Genomic DNA, 19,031 nt, shown 5'->3' with positions numbered 1-19,031 from the left:
GGTGAAACAACCCTGGAAAACGTGGACCACTTTCTGTATCTTGGAAATCACTTCTCCTCCAATGTCGACCTTAATGACGAGAACCAACATCATCTTAAATGCGCTGGAACAGCTTTTGGACGTCTCCGAACAAGAGTCTTTCATGATCGTGACATCCGAACAGACACCAAAATGTTAGTGTACAAAGCAGTGGTAATCCCAACGCTCCTGTATGCATCAGAAACCTGGACAACATACCGACGACATCTGAAGGCACTTGAAAAGTTCCATCAACGCTGTCTTCGAAACATCTTAAATATCAGCTGGGAAGATAGAAGAACCAACGTCAGCATGCTAAATGAAGCAAAAACAACAAGTATTGAAGCCTACATCATCAAGAACCAACTAAGATGGAGCAGTCATGTTGTTTGGATGAAAGACGAACATCTGCCGAAACAAATCTTCTACTCCCAGATTAAGGAAGGCAAATGTAAAAGAGGCGGACAACAGAAGTGATTCAAAGACATCTTAAAAGCCAACATGAAGAAATGTAACATTGACATCAACAATTGGAAACTCTGGCAAGCCATCATCCGAGAAGGAACAGCAACTTTCGAAGCCAACAGATGTGCAGAATTGGAAGAAAAAAGAAGAAAATGGAAAGAGAGGCAGCAACAACCAAAGCCTGATCTGCCATCTGGAACTACCTGTCCTGAATGTGGAAGAACTTTCAAAGCCAAGATTGGACTCATAAGCCACTTGAGAGCCCATAAATAGATCAGCAGAACAAAGATCATCATCCTCGACCTCGAGGGATCGCCACGACGACGACGAGGGGTATATAGACCAAGTGGGGGGCGGTCACTCACTGGTGTGGAAGTCCACCTGGAGGGATTGGATGTCTGTGGGAGGATATGGAGAACGGTATGATTATGAAATGGGTATTCGGGGTGGGTGGGTATACAGACTAATGGGGGGGTCACTCACTGGTGTCGAAGGCCGCCCGGAGGGACTGGATGTCCGTGGCCACACCAGAGATGCGGTAAATTCCAACCTCGTCAATGCCGCGTTTCTCTACCTCCTCCACACACTGACGCACGACATACGGAACCTTAGAGCGCTCTCTCCTGTAACACAGACAGTAGCAGCACGGGTGGAGAGAGGCTGCAGAGTGTGAGGGAGAGGGGTGTGGGTGAGTGAGGGAGAGGGGTGCGAGTGGGTGAGGGAGAGGGGTGTGGGTGAGGGAGAGGGGTGTGAGTGAGTGAGGGAGAGGGGTGTGGGTGAGGGAGAGGGGTGTGAATGAGTGAGGGAGAGGGGTGTGGGCGAGGGAGAAGGGTGTGACTGGGTGAGGGAGAGGGCTGTGGGTGAGTGAGGGAGAGGGGTGTGGGCGAGGGAGAGGGGTGTGGGTGAGGGATAGGGGTGTGAGTGAGTGAGGGAGAGGGGTGTGGGTGAGGGAGAGGGGTGTGAGTGTGAGGGAGAGGGGTGTGGGTGAGCGAGGCAGAGGGGTGTGGGCGAGGGAAGCAGAGGGGTGTGGGTGAGGGAGAGGGGTGTGAGTGGGTGAGGGAGAGGGGTGTGGGTGAGTGAGGGAGAGGGGTGTGAGTGGGTGAGGGAGAGGGGTGTGGGCGAGTGAGGGAGAGGGGTGTGAGTGGGCGAGGGAGAGGGGTGTGGGCGAGGGAGAGCGGTGTGGGTGGGCGAGGGAGAGGGGTGTGGGTGGGTGAGGGAGAGGGGTGTGGGTGGGTGAGGGAGAGAGGTGTGGGTGAGGGAGAGGGGTGTGAGTGGGTGAGGGAGAGGGGTGTGAGTGGGCGAGGGAGAGGGGTGTGAGTGAGTGAGGGAGAGGGGTGTGGGTGAGGGAGAGAGGTGTGGGTGAGGGAGAGGGGTGTGGGTGAGTGAGGGAGAAGGGTGTGGGTGAGTGAGGGAGAAGGGTGTGGGTGGGTGAGGGAGAGGGGTGTGGGTGAGGGAGAGGGGTGTGGGTGGGTGAGGGAGAGAGGTGTGGGTGAGGGAGAGGGGTGTGAGTGGGTGAGGGAGAGAGGTGTGGGTGAGGGAGAGGGGTGTGAGTGGGTGAGGGAGAGGGGTGTGAGTGGGCGAGGGAGAGGGGAGTGAGTGAGTGAGGGAGAGGGGTGTGGGCGAGGGAGAGGGGTGTGGGTGAGGGATAGGGGTGTGAGTGAGTGAGAGGGGTGTGGGTGAGGGATAGGGGTGTGAGTGAGTGAGGGAGAGGGGTGTGGGTGAGGGAGAGGGGTGTGAGTGTGAGGGAGAGGGGTGTGGGTGAGCGAGGCAGAGGGGTGTGGGCGAGGGAGGCAGAGGGGTGTGGGCGAGGGAGAGGGGTGTGGGTGAGGGAGAGGGGTGTGGGTGAGGGAGAGGGGTGTGGGTGAGGGAGAGGGGTGTGAGTGGGTGAGGGAGAGGGGTGTGGGTGAGTGAGGGAGAGGGGTGTGGGCGAGGGAGAGGGGTGTGGGTGGGTGAGGGAGAGAGGTGTGGGTGAGGGAGAGGGGTGTGAGTGGGTGAGGGAGAGGGGTGTGAGTGGGCGAGGGAGAGGGGTGTGAGTGAGTGAGGGAGAGGGGTGTGGGTGAGGGAGAGGGGTGAGTGTGGGTGAGGGAGAGGGGTGTGAGTGAGTGAGGGAGAGGGGTGTGAGTTGGCGAGGGAGAGGGGTGTGGGTGAGGGAGAGGGGTGTGGGTGGGTGAGGGAGAGGGGTGTGGGTGAAGGAGAGGGGTGTGAGTGAGTGAGGGAGAGGGGTGTGGGTGAGCGAGGGAGAGGGGTGTGAGTGAGTGAGTGAGAGGGGTGTGGGTGAGGGAGAGGGGTGTGAGTGGGCGAGGGAGAGGGGTGTGGGTGAGTGAGAGGGGTGTGGGTGAGGGAGAGGGGTGTGAGTGGGCGAGGGAGAGGGGTGTGGGTGAGTGAGGGAGAGGGGTGTGGGTGGGTGAGGGAGAGGGGTGTGGGTGGGTGAGGGAGAGGGGTGTGGGTGAGGGAGGGAGAGGGGTGTGGGTGGGTGAGGGAGAGGGGTGTGGGTGAGGGAGGGAGAGGGGTGTGGGTGAGGGAGGGAGAGGGGTGTGGGTGAGGGAGGGAGAGGGGTGTGGGTGAGGGAGGGAGAGGGGTGTGGGTGGGTGAGGGAGAGGGGTGTGAGTGAGTGAGGGAGAGGGGTGTGGGTGAGGGAGGGAGAGGGGTGTGGGTGGGTGAGGGAGAGGGGTGTGGGTGAGTGAGGGAGAGGGGTGTGGGTGGGTGAGGGAGAGGGGTGTGGGTGGGTGAAGGAGAGGGGTGTGAGTGAGTGAGGGAGAGGGGTGTGGGTGAGGGAGAGGGGTGTGAGTGGGTGAGGGAGAGGGGTGTGAGTGGGCGAGGGAGAGGGGTGTGAGTGGGCGAGGGAGAGGGGTGTGAGTGAGTGAGGGAGAGGGGTGTGAGTGGGCGAGGGAGAGGGGTGTGAGTGAGTGAGGGAGAGGGGTGTGGGTGAGTGAGGGAGAGGGGTGTGGGTGAGGGATAGGGGTGTGAGTGAGTGAGGGAGAGGGGTGTGGGTGAGGGAGAGGGGTGTGAGTGGGTGAGGGAGAGGGGTGTGAGTGGGCGAGGGAGAGGGGTGTGGGTGGGTGAGGGAGAGGGGTGTGAGTGGGCGAGGGAGAGGGGTGTGAGTGAGTGAGGGAGAGGGGTGTGGGTGAGTGAGGGAGAGGGGTGTGGGTGAGGGATAGGGGTGTGAGTGAGTGAGGGAGAGGGGTGTGGGTGAGGGAGAGGGGTGTGAGTGGGTGAGGGAGAGGGGTGTGAGTGAGTGAGGGAGAGGGGTGTGGGTGGGTGAGGGAGAGGGGTGTGGGCGAGGGATAGGGGTGTGAGTGAGTGAGGGAGAGGGGTGTGGGTGAGGGAGAGGGGTGTGAGTGGGCGAGGGAGAGGGGTGTGGGTGAGGGATAGGGGTGTGAGTGAGTGAGGGAGAGGGGTGTGAGTGGGTGAGGGAGAGGGGTGTGAGTGGGCGAGGGAGAGGGGTGTGGGTGGGTGAGGGAGAGGGGTGTGAGTGGGCGAGGGAGAGGGGTGTGAGTGAGTGAGGGAGAGGGGTGTGGGTGAGTGAGGGAGAGGGGTGTGGGTGAGGGATAGGGGTGTGAGTGAGTGAGGGAGAGGGGTGTGGGTGAGGGAGAGGGGTGTGAGTGGGTGAGGGAGAGGGGTGTGAGTGAGTGAGGGAGAGGGGTGTGGGTGAGGGAGAGGGGTGTGAGTGGGTGAGGGAGAGGGGTGTGAGTGAGTGAGGGAGAGGGGTGTGGGTGAGTGAGGGAGAGGGGTGTGAGTGAGTGAGGGAGAGAGGTGTGGGTGGGTGAGGGAGAGGGATGTGGGTGGGCGAGGGAGAGGGGTGTGGGTGAGTGAGGGAGAGGGGTGTGAGTGAGGGAGAGGGGTGTGGGTGAGTGAGGGAGAGAGGTGTGAGTGAGGGAGAGGGGTGTGGGTGGGCGAGGGAGAGGGGTGTGGGTGAGCGAGGGAGAGGGGTGTGGGTGAGCGAGGGAGAGGGGTGTGGGTGAGCGAGGGAGAGGGGTGTGGGTGGGCGAGGGAGAGGGGTGTGGGTGGGCGAGGGAGAGGGGTGTGGGTGGGCGAGGGAGAGGGGTGTGGGTGAAGGAGGGGGTGTGGGTGGGCGAGGGAGAGGGGTGTGGGTGAGTGAGGGAGAGGGGTGTGGGTGGGCGAGGGAGAGGGGTGTGGGTGAGTGAGGGAGAGGGGTGTGGGTGAGCGAGGGAGAGGGGTGTGGGCGAGGGAGAGGGGTGTGGGCGAGGGAGAGGGGTGTGGGTGGGCGAGGGAGAGGGGTGTGGGTGAAGGAGGGGGTGTGGGTGGGTGAGGGAGAGGGGTGTGGGTGGGTGAGGGAGAGGGGTGTGGGTGAGGGAGAGGGGTGTGGGTGAGGGAGAGGGGTGTGGGTGAGGGAGAGGGGTGTGCGTGAGGGAGAGGGGTGTGGGTGAGGGAGAGGGGTGTGGGTGGGTGAGGGAGAGGGGTGTGGGTGAGGGAGAGGGGTGTGCGTGAGGGAGAGGGGTGTGGGTGAGGGAGAGGGGTGTGGGTGGGTGAGGGAGAGGGGTGTGGGTGGGTGAAGGAGAGATGTGTGGGTGAGTGAGGGAGAGGGGTGTGGGTGGGCGAGGGAGGGGTGTGGGTGAGTGAGGGAGAGGGGTGTGGGTGGGCGAGGGAGGGGTGTGGGTGAGTGAGGGAGAGGGGTGTGGGTGGGCGAGGGAGAGGGGTGTGGGTGGGCGAGGGAGAGGGGTGTGGGTGAGTGAGGGAGAGGGGTGTGGGTGGGCGAGGGAGGGGTGTGGGTGAGTGAGGGAGAGGGGTGTGGGTGAGTGAGGGAGAGGGGTGTGGGTGGGCGAGGGAGAGGGGTGTGGGTGAGTGAGGGAGAGGGGTGTGGGTGGGCGAGGGAGGGGTGTGGGTGAGTGAGGGAGAGGGGTGTGGGTGAGGGAGAGGGGTGTGGGTGGGCGAGGGAGAGGGGTGTGGGTGGGCGAGGGAGAGGGGTGTGGGTGGGCGAGGGAGAGGGGTGTGGGTGAAGGAGAGGGGTGTGGGTGAGTGAGGGAGAGGGGTGTGGGTGGGTGAAGGAGAGATGTGTGGGTGAGTGAGGGAGAGGGGTGTGGGTGGGTGAGGGAGAGGGGTGTGGGTGAGGGAGAGGGGTGTGCGTGAGGGAGAGGGGTGTGGGTGAGGGAGAGGGGTGTGGGTGGGTGAGGGAGAGGGGTGTGGGTGGGTGAAGGAGAGATGTGTGGGTGAGTGAGGGAGAGGGGTGTGGGTGGGCGAGGGAGGGGTGTGGGTGAGTGAGGGAGAGGGGTGTGGGTGGGCGAGGGAGGGGTGTGGGTGAGTGAGGGAGAGGGGTGTGGGTGGGCGAGGGAGAGGGGTGTGGGTGGGCGAGGGAGAGGGGTGTGGGTGAGTGAGGGAGAGGGGTGTGGGTGGGCGAGGGAGGGGTGTGGGTGAGTGAGGGAGAGGGGTGTGGGTGAGTGAGGGAGAGGGGTGTGGGTGGGCGAGGGAGAGGGGTGTGGGTGAGTGAGGGAGAGGGGTGTGGGTGGGCGAGGGAGGGGTGTGGGTGAGTGAGGGAGAGGGGTGTGGGTGAGGGAGAGGGGTGTGGGTGGGCGAGGGAGAGGGGTGTGGGTGGGCGAGGGAGAGGGGTGTGGGTGGGCGAGGGAGAGGGGTGTGGGTGAAGGAGAGGGGTGTGGGTGAGTGAGGGAGAGGGGTGTGGGTGGGTGAAGGAGAGATGTGTGGGTGAGTGAGGGAGAGGGGTGTGGGTGGGCGAGGGAGGGGTGTGGGTGAGTGAGGGAGAGGGGTGTGGGTGGGCGAGGGAGAGGGGTGTGGGTGGGCGAGGGAGAGGGGTGTGGGTGAAGGAGAGGGGTGTGGGTGAGTGAGGGAGAGGGGTGTGGGTGAGTGAGGGAGAGGGGTGTGGGTGGGCGAGGGAGGGGTGTGGGTGAGTGAGGGAGAGGGGTGTGGGTGGGCGAGGGAGAGGGGTGTGGGTGGGTGAGGGAGAGGGGTGTGGGTGAGTGAGGGAGAGGGGTGTGGGTGAGTGAGGGAGAGGGGTGTGGGTGAAGGAGAGGGGTGTGCGTGAGTGAGGGAGAGGGGTGTGGGTGGGCGAGGGAGAGGGGTGTGGGTGAGGGAGAGGGGTGTGGGTGAGGGAGAGGGGTGTGGGTGGGCGAGGGAGAGGGGTGTGGGTGAGGGAGAGGGGTGTGGGTGAGGGAGAGGGGTGTGCGTGAGTGAGGGAGAGGGGTGTGGGTGAGTGAGGGAGAGGGGTGTGGGTGGGCGAGGGAGAGGGGTGTGGGTGAGGGAGAGGGGTGTGGGTGAGGGAGAGGGGTGTGCGTGAGTGAGGGAGAGATGTGTGGGTGAGTGAGGGAGAGGGGTGTGGGTGAGTGAGGTAGAGGGGTGTGGGTGAGGGAGAGGGGTGTGGGTGAGGGAGAGGGGTGTGAGTGAGGGAGAGATGTGTGGGTGAGTGAGGTAGAGGGGTGTGGGTGAGCGAGGGAGAGGGGTGTGCGTGAGCGAGGGAGAGGGGTGTGGGTGAGCGAGGGAGAGGGGTGTGGGTGGGCGAGGGAGAGGGGTGTGGGTGAGTGAGGGAGAGGGGTGTGGGTGGGCGAGGGAGGGGTGTGGGTGAGTGAGGGAGAGGGGTGTGGGTGGGCGAGGGAGAGGGGTGTGGGTGGGCGAGGGAGAGGGGTGTGGGTGAAGGAGAGGGGTGTGGGTGAGTGAGGGAGAGGGGTGTGGGTGAGTGAGGGAGAGGGGTGTGGGTGGGCGAGGGAGGGGTGTGGGTGAGTGAGGGAGAGGGGTGTGGGTGGGCGAGGGAGAGGGGTGTGGGTGGGTGAGGGAGAGGGGTGTGGGTGAGTGAGGGAGAGGGGTGTGGGTGGGCGAGGGAGAGGGGTGTGGGTGAGTGAGGGAGAGGGGTGTGGGTGAGTGAGGGAGAGGGGTGTGGGTGAGTGAGGGAGAGGGGTGTGGGTGAAGGAGAGGGGTGTGCGTGAGTGAGGGAGAGGGGTGTGGGTGAGCGAGGGAGAGGGGTGTGGGTGGGCGAGGGAGAGGGGTGTGGGTGAGGGAGAGGGGTGTGGGTGAGGGAGAGGGGTGTGGGTGGGCGAGGGAGAGGGGTGTGGGTGAGGGAGGGTGGGGGGGTGGGTGAGGGAGAGGGGTGTGCGTGAGTGAGGGAGAGGGGTGTGGGTGAGCGAGGGAGAGGGGTGTGGGTGGGCGAGGGAGAGGGGTGTGGGTGAGGGAGAGGGGTGTGGGTGAGGGAGAGGGGTGTGGGTGAGTGAGGGAGAGATGTGTGGGTGAGTGAGGGAGAGGGGTGTGGGTGAGTGAGGTAGAGGGGTGTGGGTGAGCGAGGGAGAGGGGTGTGGGTGAGCGAGGGAGAGGGGTGTGGGTGAGCGAGGGAGAGGGGTGTGGGTGGGCGAGGGAGAGGGGTGTGGGTGAGTGAGGGAGAGGGGTGTGGGTGAGCGAGGGAGAGGGGTGTGGGTGAGCGAGGGAGAGGGGTGTGGGTGGGCGAGGGAGAGGGGTGTGGGTGGGCGAGGGAGAGGGGTGTGGGTGAGTGAGGGAGAGGGGTGTGGGTGGGCGAGGGAGAGGGGTGTGGGTGAAGGAGAGGGGTGTGGGTGCGCGCGGGAGAGGGGTGTGGGTGAGCGAGGGAGAGGGGTGTGGGTGGGCGAGGGAGCGGTGTGGGTGAGCGAGGGAGAGGGGTGTGGGTGGGCGAGGGAGAGGGGTGTGGGTGGGCGAGGGAGAGGGGTGTGGGTGGGCGAGGGAGAGGGGTGTGGGTGAGTGAGGGAGAGGGGTGTGGGTGGGCGAGGGAGAGGGGTGTGGGTGAAGGAGAGGGGTGTGGGTGGGCGAGGGAGAGGGGTGTGAGTGAGTGAGGGAGAGGGGTGTGGGTGAGTGAGGGAGGGGTGTAGGTGGGCGAGGGAGAGGGGTGTGGGTGGGCGAGGGAGAGAGGTGTGGGTGGGCGAGGGAGAGGGGTGTGGGTGAAGGAGAGGGGTGTGGGTGGGCGAGGGAGAGGGGTGTGAGTGAGTGAGGGAGAGGGGTGTGGGTGAGTGAGAGAGGGGTGTAGGTGGGCGAGGGAGAGGGGTGTGGGTGGGCGAGGGAGAGGGGTGTGAGTGAGTGAGGGAGAGGGGTGTGGGTGAGTGAGGGAGGGGTGTGGGTGGGTGAGGGAGAGGGGTGTGGGCGAGGGAGAGGGGTGTGGGTGGGCGAGTGAGAGGGGTGTGAGTGAGTGAGGGAGAGGGGTGTGGGTGAGTGAGGGAGGGGTGTGGGTGGGTGAGGGAGAGGGGTGTGGGCGAGGGAGAGGGGTGTGGGTGAGGGAGAGGGGTGTGGGTGGGCGAGGGAGAGGGGTGTGAGTGAGTGAGGGAGAGGGGTGTGGGTGAGTGAGGGAGGGGTGTGGGTGGGTGAGGGAGAGGGGTGTGGGTGAGTGAGGGAGAGGGGTGTGGGTGAAGGAGAGGGGTGTGAGCGAGGGAGAGGGGTGTGGGTGAGCGAGGGAGAGGGGTGTGGGTGAAGGAGAGGGGTGTGGGTGAGGGAGAGGGGTGTGGGTGAGCGAGGGAGAGGGGTGTGGGTGAGCGAGGGAGAGGGGTGTGGGTGAAGGAGAGGGGTGTGGGTGAGGGAGAGGGGTGTGCGTGAGTGAGGGAGAGGGGTGTGGGTGAGTGAGGGAGAGGGGTGTGGGTGAGGGAGAGGGGTGTGGGTGAGCGAGGGAGAGGGGTGTGGGTGAGGGAGAGGGGTGTGGGTGAGGGAGAGGGGTGTGGGTGAGCGAGGGAGAGGGGTGTGGGTGAGGGAGAGGGGTGTGGGTGAAGGAGAGAGGTGTGGGTGAGGGAGAGGGGTGTGGGTGAAGGAGAGGGGTGTGGGTGAGGGAGAGGGGTGTGCGTGAGTGAGGGAGAGGGGTGTGGGCGAGGGAGAGGGGTGTGGGTGAGTGAGGGAGAGGGGTGTGGGTGAAGGAGAGGGGTGTGGGTGAGGGAGAGGGGTGTGGGTGAGGGAGAGGGGTGTGCGTGAGCGAGGGAGAGGGGTGTGGGTGAGGGAGAGGGGTGTGGGTGAGGGAGAGGGGTGTGCGTGAGCGAGGGAGAGGGGTGTGGGTGAGGGAGAGGGGTGTGGGTGAAGGAGAGGGGTGTGCGTGAGTGAGGGAGAGGGGTGTGGGTGAGGGAGAGGGGTGTGCGTGAGCGAGGGAGAGGGGTGTGTGTGAGGGAGAGGGGTGTGGGTGAGGGAGAGGGGTGTGGGTGAAGGAGAGAGGTGTGGGTGAGGGAGAGGGGTGTGGGTGAGGGAGAGGGGTGTGGGTGAAGGAGAGGGGTGTGCGTGAGTGAGGGAGAGGGGTGTGGGTGAGGGAGAGGGGTGTGGGTGAGGGAGAGGGGTGTGGGTGAAGGAGAGGGGTGTGGGTGAGGGAGAGGGGTGTGGGTGAGGGAGAGGGGTGTGTGTGAAGGAGAGGGGTGTGGGTGAGGGAGAGGGGTGTGGGTGAGGGAGAGGGGTGTGGGTGATGGAGAGGGGTGTGGGTGAGGGAGAGGGGTGTGGGTGAGGGAGAGGGGTGTGGGTGAGGGAGAGGGGTGTGGGTGAAGGAGAGGGGTGTGGGTGAGGGAGAGGGGTGTGGGTGAAGGAGAGGGGTGTGGGTGAGGGAGAGGGGTGTGCGTGAGCGAGGGAGAGGGGTGTGGGTGAGGGAGAGGGGTGTGGGTGAGGGAGAGGGGTGTGCGTGAGTGAGGGAGAGGGGTGTGGGTGAGGGAGAGAGGTGTGTGAGGGAGAGGGGTGTGGGTGAGTGAGGGAGAGGGGTGTGGGTGAGTGAGGGAGAGGGGTGTGGGTGAGGGAGAGAGGTGTGTGAGGGAGAGGGGTGTGGGTGAGCGAGGGAGAGGGGTGTGGGTGTGTGAGGGAGAGGGGTGTGGGTGAGTGAGGGAGAGAGGTGTGTGAGGGAGAGGGGTGTGCGTGAAGGAGGGAGAGAGGTGGGTGAGGGAGAGGGGTGTGAGTGAGGGAGAGGGGTGTGGGTGAAGGAGGGAGAGAGGTGTGTGAGGGAGAGGGGTGTGAGTGAGGGAGAGGGGTGTGGGTGAGTGAGGGAGAGGGGTGTGGGTGAGTGAGGGAGAGGGGTGTGGGTGAGGGAGAGGGGTGTGGGTGAAGGAGAGGGGTGTGAGTGAGGGAGAGGGGTGTGGGTGAGGGAGAGGGGTGTGGGTGAGGGAGAGGGGTGTGCGTGAGTGAGGGAGAGGGGTGTGGGTGAGGGAGAGGGGTGTGGGTGAGGGAGAGGGGTGTGGGTGAGGGAGAGGGGTGTGGGTGAGCGAGGGAGAGGGGTGTGAGTGAAGGAGAGGGGTGTGGGTGAGGGAGAGAGGTGTGCGTGAGTGAGGGAGAGGGGTGTGGGTGAGGGAGAGGGGTGTGGGTGAGTGAGGGAGAGGGGTGTGGGTGAGTGAGGGAGAGGGGTGTGGGTGAGGGAGAGGGGTGTGGGTGGGTGAGGGAGAGAGGTGTGTGAGGGAGAGGGGTGTGGGTGAAGGAGAGGGAGTGGTGTGTGAGGGAGATGGGTGTGGGTGAGCGAGGGAGAGGGGTGTGGGTGAGGGAGAGAGGTGTGTGAGGGAGAGGGGTGTGTGTGAGGGGAGAGAGGTGTGTGAGGGAGAGGGGTGTGGGTGAAGGAGAGGGGTGTGGGTGAGGGAGATGGGTGTGGGTGAGCGAGGGAGAGGGGTGTGGGTGAGGGAGAGAGGTGTGTGAGGGAGAGGGGTGTGCGTGAGTGAGGGAGAGGGGTGTGGGTGAAGGAGAGGGGTGTGGGTGAGGGAGAGGGGTGTGGGTGAGGGAGAGGGGTGTGGGTGAGGGAGAGGGGTGTGGGTGAGTGAGGGAGAGGGGTGTGAGTGAGGGAGAGGGGTGTGGGTGAGGGAGAGGGGTGTGAGTGAGGGAGAGGGGTGTGGGTGAGGGAGAGGGGTGTGGGTGAGGGAGAGGGGTGTGGGTGAAGGAGAGAGGTGTGGGTGAGGGAGAGGGGTGTGGGTGAGTGAAGGAGAGGGGTGTGGGTGAGTGAGGGAGAGGGGTGTGGGTGAGGGAGAGAGGTGTGTGAGGGAGAGGGGTGTGGGTGAGCGAGGGAGAGGGGTGTGGGTGAGTGAGGGAGAGGGGTGTGTGTGAGGGAGAGAGGTGTGTGAGGGAGAGGGGTGTGTGTGAGGGAGAGAGGTGGGTGAGGGAGAGGGGTGTGGGTGAGGGAGAGGGGTGTGTGTGAGGGAGAGGGGTGTGTGTGAGGGAGAGGGGTGTGGGTGAAGGAGGGAGAGAGGTGTGTGAGGGAGAGGGGTGTGAGTGAGGGAGAGGGGTGTGGGTGAGTGAGGGAGAGAGGTGTGTGAGGGAGAGGGGTGTGAGTGAGGGAGAGGGGTGTGGGTGGGTGAAGGAGAGGGGTGTGGGTGAGGGAGAGGGGTGTGGGTGAGGGAGAGGGGTGTGGGTGAAGGAGAGGGGTGTGAGTGAGGGAGAGGGGTGTGGGTGAGGGAGAGGGGTGTGGGTGAGGGAGAGGGGTGTGCGTGAGTGAGGGAGAGGGGTGTGGGTGAGGGAGAGGGGTGTGGGTGAGGGAGAGGGGTGTGGGTGAGGGAGAGGGGTGTGCGTGAGTGAGGGAGAGGGGTGTGGGTGAGGGAGAGGGGTGTGGGTGAGGGAGAGGGGTGTGGGTGAGGGAGAGGGGTGTGCGTGAGTGAGGGAGAGGGGTGTGAGTGAGGGAGAGGGGTGTGGGTGAGGGAGAGGGGTGTGAGTGAAGGAGAGGGGTGTGGGTGAGGGAGAGAGGTGTGCGTGAGTGAGGGAGAGGGGTGTGGGTGAGGGAGAGGGGTGTGGGTGAGTGAGGGAGAGGGGTGTGGGTGAGTGAGGGAGGGGTGTAGGTGGGCGAGGGAGAGGGGTGTGGGTGAGGGAGAGAGGTGTGGGTGAGGGAGAGGGGTGTGGGTGAGCGAGGGAGAGGGGTGTGGGTGAGGGAGAGGGGTGTGGGTGAAGGAGAGGGGTGTGGGTGAGCGAGGGAGAGGGGTGTGGGTGAGGGAGAGGGGTGTGGGTGAGGGAGAGGGGTGTGGGTGAGTGAGGGAGAGGGGTGTGGGTGGGTGAGGGAGAGGGGTGTGCGTGAGTGAGGGAGAGGGGTGTGGGTGAAGGAGAGGGGTGTGGGTGGGAGAGGGAGAGGGGTGTGAGTGAGTGAGGGAGAGGGGTGTGGGTGAGGGAGAGGAGTGTGGGCGAGGGAGAGGGGTGTGGGTGGGCGAGGGAGAGGGGTGTGGGTGGGAGAGGGAGAGGGGTGTGGGTGGGCGAGGGAGAGGGGTGTGGGTGGGCGAGGGAGAGGGGTGTGGGTGGGAGAGGGAGAGGGGTGTGGGTGGGAGAGGGAGAGGGGTGTGGGTGAGCGAGGGAGAGGGGTGTGGGTGGGCGAGGGAGAGGGGTGTGGGTGGGCGAGGGAGAGGGGTGTGGGTGGGCGAGGGAGAGGGGTGTGGGTGAGCGAGGGAGAGGGGTGTGGGTGGGTGAGGGAGAGGGGTGTGTGAGGGAGAGGGGTGTGAGTGAGGGAGAGGGGTGTGGGTGGGTGAAGGAGAGAGGTGTGGGTGAGGGAGAGGGGTGTGGGTGAGGGAGAGGGGTGTGGGTGGGTGAAGGAGAGGGGTGTGGGTGAGGGAGAGGGGTGTGGGTGAGCGAGGGAGAGGGGTGTGGGTGAAGGAGAGGGGTGTGAGTGAGGGAGAGGGGTGTGGGTGAGGGAGAGGGGTGTGGGTGAGGGAGAGGGGTGTGCGTGAGTGAGGGAGAGGGGTGTGGGTGAGGGAGAGGGGTGTGGGTGAGGGAGAGGGGTGTGGGTGAAGGAGAGGGGTGTGGGTGAGGGAGAGAGGTGTGGGTGGGTGAGGGAGAGAGGTGTGGGTGAGGGAGAGGGGTGTGGGTGAGGGAGAGGGGTGTGGGTGAGTGAGGGAGAGGGGTGTGGGTGAGGGAGAGGGGTGTGGGCGAGGGAGAGGGGTGTGGGCGAGGGAGAGGGGTGTGAGTGAGGGAGAGGGGTGTGGGTGAGGGAGAGGGGTGTGGGCGAGGGAGAGGGGTGTGAGTGAAGGAGAGGGGTGTGGGTGAGGGAGAGAGGTGTGGGTGGGTGAGGGAGAGAGGTGTGGGTGAGGGAGAGGGGTGTGAGTGAGGGAGAGGGGTGTGGGTGAGTGAGGGAGAGTGGGTGTGTGAGGGAGAGGGGTGTGGGTGAGTGAGGGAGGGGTGTAGGTGGGCGAGGGAGAGGGGTGTGGGTGAGGGAGAGAGGTGTGGGTGAGGGAGAGGGGTGTGGGTGAGCGAGGGAGAGGGGTGTGGGTGAGGGAGAGAGGTGTGTGAGGGAGAGGGGTGTGGGTGGGCGAGGGAGAGGGGTGTGGGTGAGCGAGGGAGAGGGGTGTGGGTGAAGGAGAGGGGTGTGGGTGAGCGAGGGAGAGGGGTGTGGGTGAGGGAGAGGGGTGTGGGTGAGGGAGAGGGGTGTGGGTGAGTGAGGGAGAGGGGTGTGGGTGGGTGAGGGAGAGGGGTGTGAGTGAGTGAGGGAGAGGGGTGTGGGTGAGGGAGAGGAGTGTGGGCGAGGGAGAGGGGTGTGGGTGGGCGAGGGAGAGGGGTGTGGGTGGGAGAGGGAGAGGGGTGTGGGTGGGCGAGGGAGAGGGGTGTGGGTGGGCGAGGGAGAGGGGTGTGGGTGGGCGAGGGAGAGGGGTGTGGGTGGGAGAGGGAGAGGGGTGTGGGTGGGCGAGGGAGAGGGGTGTGGGTGAGCGAGGGAGAGGGGTGTGGGTGGGCGAGGGAGAGGGGTGTGGGTGGGCGAGGGAGAGGGGTGTGGGTGAGCGAGGGAGAGGAGTGTGGGTGAGCGAGGGAGAGGGGTGTGGGTGAGTGAGGGAGAGGGGTGTGGGTGGGTGAGGGAGAGGGGTGTGGGTGAGGGAGAGGGGTGTGGGTGAAGGAGAGGGGTGTGCGTGAGTGAGGGAGAGGGGTGTGGGTGGGTGAGGGAGAGGGGTGTGGGTGAAGGAGAGGGGTGTGCGTGAGTGAGGGAGAGGGGTGTGGGTGGGTGAGGGAGAGGGGTGTGCGTGAGTGAGGGAGAGGGGTGTGGGTGAGGGAGAGGGGTGTGGGTGGGTGAGGGAGAGGGGTGTGGGTGAGGGAGAGGGGTGTGCGTGAGGGAGAGGGGTGTGGGTGAGGGAGAGGGGTGTGGGTGGGTGAGGGAGAGGGGTGTGGGTGGGTGAAGGAGAGGGGTGTGGGTGGGTGAAGGAGAGATGTGTGGGTGAGTGGGGTGGGGGTGTGAGGGAGAGGGGTGTGGGTGTGGGAGGGAGAGGGGTGTGGGTGAGGGAGAGGGGTGTGGGTGAGGGAGAGGGGTGTGGGTGAGCGAGGGAGAGGGGTGTGGGTGAGGGAGAGGGGTGTGGGTGAGGGAGAGGGGTGTGCGTGAGCGAGGGAGAGGGGTGTGGGTGAGGGAGAGGGGTGTGGGTGAAGGAGAGGGGTGTGGGTGAGGGAGAGGGGTGTGGGTGAGGGAGAGGGGTGTGCGTGAGCGAGGGAGAGGGGTGTGTGTGAGGGAGAGGGGTGTGGGTGATGGAGAGGGGTGTGGGTGAAGGAGAGAGGTGTGGGTGAGGGAGAGGGGTGTGGGTGAGGGAGAGGGGTGTGGGTGAAGGAGAGGGGTGTGGGTGAGGGAGGAGAGGGGTGTGGGTGAGGGAGAGGGGTGTGGGTGAGTGAGGGAGAGGGGTGTGGGTGAGGGAGAGGGGTGTGGGTGAGGGAGAGGGGTGTGGGTGAGGGAGAGGGGTGTGGGTGAGGGAGAGGGGTGTGGGTGAGGGAGAGGGGTGTGGGTGAGGGAGAGGGGTGTGGGTGAGGGAGAGGGGTGTGGGTGAGTGAGGGAGAGGGGTGTGGGTGGGTGAGGGAGAGGGGTGTGGGTGAGTGAGGGAGAGGGGTGTGGGTGAGGGAGAGGGGTGTGGGTGAGGGAGAGGGGTGTGGGTGAGGAGAGGGGTGTGGGTGAGGAGAGGGGTGTGGGTGAGGGAGAGGGGTGTGGGTGAGGGAGAGGGGTGTGGTGTGGGGAGGAGAGGGGTGTGTGAGGGAGAGGGGTGTGGGTGAGGGAGAGGGGTGTGGGTGAGGGAGAGGGGTGTGCGTGAGCGAGGGAGAGGGGTGTGGGTGAGGGAGAGGGGTGTGGGTGAGGGAGAGGGGTGTGCGTGAGTGAGGGAGAGAGTGTGGGTGAGTGAGGGAGAGGGGTGTGGGTGAGCGAGGGAGAGGGGTGTGGGTGAGTGAGGGAGAGGGGTGTGGGTGAGGGAGAGGGGTGTGGGTGAGGAGAGAGGTGTGGGTGAGGGAGAGGGGTGTGGGTGAGGAGGGAGAGGGGTGTGGGGAGGGAGAGGGGTGTGGTGAGTGAGGGAGAGGGGTGTGGGTGAGGAGGGAGAGGGGTGTGGTGAGGGAGAGGGTGGGTGAGGGAGAGGGGTGTGGTGAGGTGAGGGGGGTGTGGGTGAGGAGAGAGGGGTGTGGGTGAGGGAGAGGGGTGTGGGTGAGGAGAGGGGGTGGGGAGGGGAGGGGGGTGGGCGAGGGAGAGGGGTGTGGGTGAGGGAGAGGGTGTGGGTGGGGAGGGAGAGGGGTGTGGGTGAGCGAGGGAGGGGTGTGGGTGGGAGGGAGAGGGGTGTGGGTGAGCGAGGGAGAGGGGTGTGGGTGAGTGAGGGAGAGGGGTGTGGGTGGGCGAGGGAGAGGGGTGTGGGTGGGCGAGGGAGAGGGGTGTGGGTGAGGGAGAGGGGTGTGGGTGAGGGAGAGGGGTGTGGGTGAGCGAGGGAGAGGGGTGTGGGTGAGGGAGAGGGGTGTGGGTGAGGGAGAGGGGTGTGGGTGAGCGAGGGAGAGGGGGTGTGGGTGAGGGAGGAGAGAGGGGTGTGCGTGAGTGAGGGAGAGGGGTGTGGGTGAGGGAGAGGGGTGTGGGTGAGGGAGAGGGGTGTGGGTGAGGGAGAGGGGTGTGGGTGAGGGAGAGGGGTGTGGGTGAGGGAGAGGGGTGTGGGTGAAGAGGAGGTGTGGGTGAGGAGGGAGAGGGGTGTGGGTGAGGGAGAGGGGTGTGGGTGAGGGAGGGGGTGTGGGTGAGGGAGAGGGGTGTGGGGCGAGGGAGAGGGGTGTGGGCGAGGGAGAGGGGTGTGGGTGGCGAGGGAGAGGGGTGTGGGTGGGCGAGGGAGAGGGGTGTGGGTGAGTGAGGGAGAGGGGTGTGGGTGGGCGAGGGAGAGGGGTGTGGGTGAAGGGAGAGGGGTGTGAGTGGGCGAGGGAGAGGGGTGTGGGTGGGCGAGGGAGAGGGGTGTGGGCGAGGGAGAGGGGTGTGGGTGAGCGAGGGAGAGGGGTGTGGGTGGGCGAGGGAGAGGGGTGTGGGTGAGTGAAGGAGAGGGGTGTGGGTGGGCGAGGGAGAGGGGTGTGGGTGGGCGAGGGAGAGGGGTGTGAGTGAGTGAGGGAGAGGGGTGTGGGTGAGTGAGGGAGGGGTGTAGGTGGGCGAGGGAGAGGGGTGTGGTTGGGCGAGGGAGAGGGGTGTGGGTGGGCGAGGGAGAGAGGTGTGGGTGAGGGAGAGGGGTGTGGGTGGGCGAGGGAGAGGGGTGTGGGTGGGCGAGGGAGAGGGGTGTGGGTGGGCGAGGGAGAGGGGTGTGGGTGGGCGAGGGAGAGAGGTGTGGGCGAGGGAGAGGGGTGTGGGCGAGGGAGAGGGGTGTGGGTGAAGGAGAGGGGTGTGAGTGAGGGAGAGGGGTGTGGGTGAGGGAGAGGGGTGTGGGTGAGGGAGAGGGGTGTGAGTGAGTGAGGGAGAGGGGTGTGGGTGGGTGAGGGAGAGGGGTGTGGGTGGGTGAGGGAGAGGGGTGTGTGTGAGTGAGGGAGAGGGGTGTGGGTGAGTGAGGGAGAGGGGTGTGGGTGGGTGAGGGAGAGGGGTGTGAGTGAGGGAGAGGGGTGTGGGCGAGGGAGAGGGGTGTGGGTGGGTGAGGGAGAGGGGTGTGGGTGAGGGAGAGGGGTGTGGGTGGGTGAGGGAGAGGGGTGTGAGTGAGGGAGAGGGGTGTGGGCGAGGGAGAGGGGTGTGGGTGAAGGAGAGGGGAGGGGTGTGAGTGAGTGAGGGAGAGGGGTGTGGGTGAGTGAGGGAGGGGTGTAGGTGGGCGAGGGAGAGGGGTGTGGTTGGGCGAGGGAGAGGGGTGTGGGTGGGCGAGGGAGAGAGGTGTGGGTGAGGGAGAGGGGTGTGGGTGGGCGAGGGAGAGGGGTGTGGGTGGGCGAGGGAGAGGGGTGTGGGTGGGCGAGGGAGAGGGGTGTGGGTGGGCGAGGGAGAGGGGGGAGGTGTGGGCGAGGGAGAGGGGTGTGGGCGAGGGAGAGGGGTGTGGGTGAAGGAGAGGGGTGTGAGTGAGGGAGAGGGGTGTGGGTGAGGGAGAGGGGTGTGAGTGAGGGAGAGGGGTGTGAGTGAGGGAGAGGGGTGTGGGTGAAGGAGAGGGGTGTGAGTGAGGGAGAGGGGTGTGGGTGGGTGAGGGAGAGGGGTGTGGGTGAGGGAGAGGGGTGTGGGTGTGTGAGGGAGAGGGGTGTGGGTGAGGGAGAGGGGTGTGGGTGAGGGAGAGGGGTGTGGGTGAGGGAGAGGGGTGTGGGTGAGGGAGAGGGGTGTGAGTGAGGGAGAGGGGTGTGGGTGGGTGAGGGAGAGGGGTGTGGGTGGGTGAGGTAGAGGGGGGTGTGTGAGTGAGGGAGAGGGGTGTGGGTGGGTGAGGGAGAGGGGTGTGAGTGAGGGAGAGGGGTGTGGGCGAGGGAGAGCGGTGTGGGTGGGTGAGGGAGAGGGGTGTGGGTGAGGGAGAGGGGTGTGGGTGGGTGAGGGAGAGGGGTGTGAGTGAGGGAGAGGGGTGTGGGCGAGGGAGAGGGGTGTGGGTGAAGGAGAGGGGTGTGGGTGAGTGAGGGAGAGGGGTGTGGGTGGGCGAGGGAGAGGGGTGTGGGTGGGCGAGGGAGAGGGGTGTGGGTGAAGGAGAGGGGTGTGCGTGAGTGAGGGAGAGGGGTGTGGGTGAGCGAGGGAGAGGGGTGTGGGTGGGCGAGGGAGAGGGGTGTGGGTGGGCGAGGTAGAGGGGTGTGGGTGAGCGAGGGAGAGGGGTGTGGGTGGGCGAGGGAGGGGTGTGGGTGAGTGAGGGAGAGGGGTGTGGGTGGGCGAGGGAGAGGGGTGTGGGTGAAGGAGAGGGGTGTGGGTGGGCGAGGGAGAGGGGTGTGGGTGAGTGAGGGAGAGGGGTGTAGGTGGGCGAGGGAGAGGGGTGTGGGTGGGCGAGGGAGGGGTGTGGGTGGGAGAGGGAGAGGGGTGTGGGTGAGTGAGGGAGAGGGGTGTGGGTGGGAGAGGGAGAGGGGTGTGGGTGAGTGAGGGAGAGGGGTGTGGGTGGGAGAGGGAGAGGGGTGTGGGTGAGTGAGGGAGGGGTGTAGGTGGGCGAGGGAGAGGGGTGTGGGTGGGCGAGGGAGGGGTGTGGGTGGGAGAGGGAGAGGGGTGTGGGTGAGTGAGGGAGAGGGGTGTGGGTGAGTGAGGGAGAGGGGTGTGGGTGAGTGAGGGAGAGGGGTGTGGGTGAGCGAGGGAGAGGGGTGTGGGTGGGCGAGGGAGAGGGGTGTGGGTGAGCGAGGGAGAGGGGTGTGGGTGAGCGAGGGAGAGGGGTGTGGGTGAGCGAGGGAGAGGGGTGTGGGTGGGCGAGGGAGAGGGGTGTGGGTGAGCGAGGGAGAGGGGTGTGGGTGAGCGAGGGAGAGGGGTGTGGGTGAGCGAGGGAGAGGGGTGTGGGTGGGCGAGGGAGGGGTGTGGGTGAGTGAGGGAGAGGGGTGTGGGTGAGCGAGGGAGAGGGGTG

At 66.3% G+C, this 19,031-nt stretch overlaps 1 protein-coding gene across 1 annotated transcript in view; it reads right to left on the bottom strand.

Annotated features, from left to right (window-relative positions):
* Positions 1–958: 958 nt before the first annotated feature.
* abr (ABR activator of RhoGEF and GTPase) overlaps positions 959–19,031 on the bottom strand; it is a 97,152-nt gene continuing 79,079 nt past the window's right edge. Inside the window, exon 19 of the mRNA XM_063031718.1 lies at positions 959–1,106. Coding sequence (XP_062887788.1) covers positions 959–1,106 — 148 coding nt within the window. The remainder of the gene's footprint in view (positions 1,107–19,031) is intronic.

Source organism: Mobula hypostoma, chromosome 23 (assembly GCF_963921235.1).
Source record: "Mobula hypostoma chromosome 23, sMobHyp1.1, whole genome shotgun sequence".
NCBI classification, from domain to species: Eukaryota; Metazoa; Chordata; class Chondrichthyes; order Myliobatiformes; family Myliobatidae; genus Mobula; species Mobula hypostoma.
This window is presented reverse-complemented; position numbering and strand designations above follow the sequence as displayed.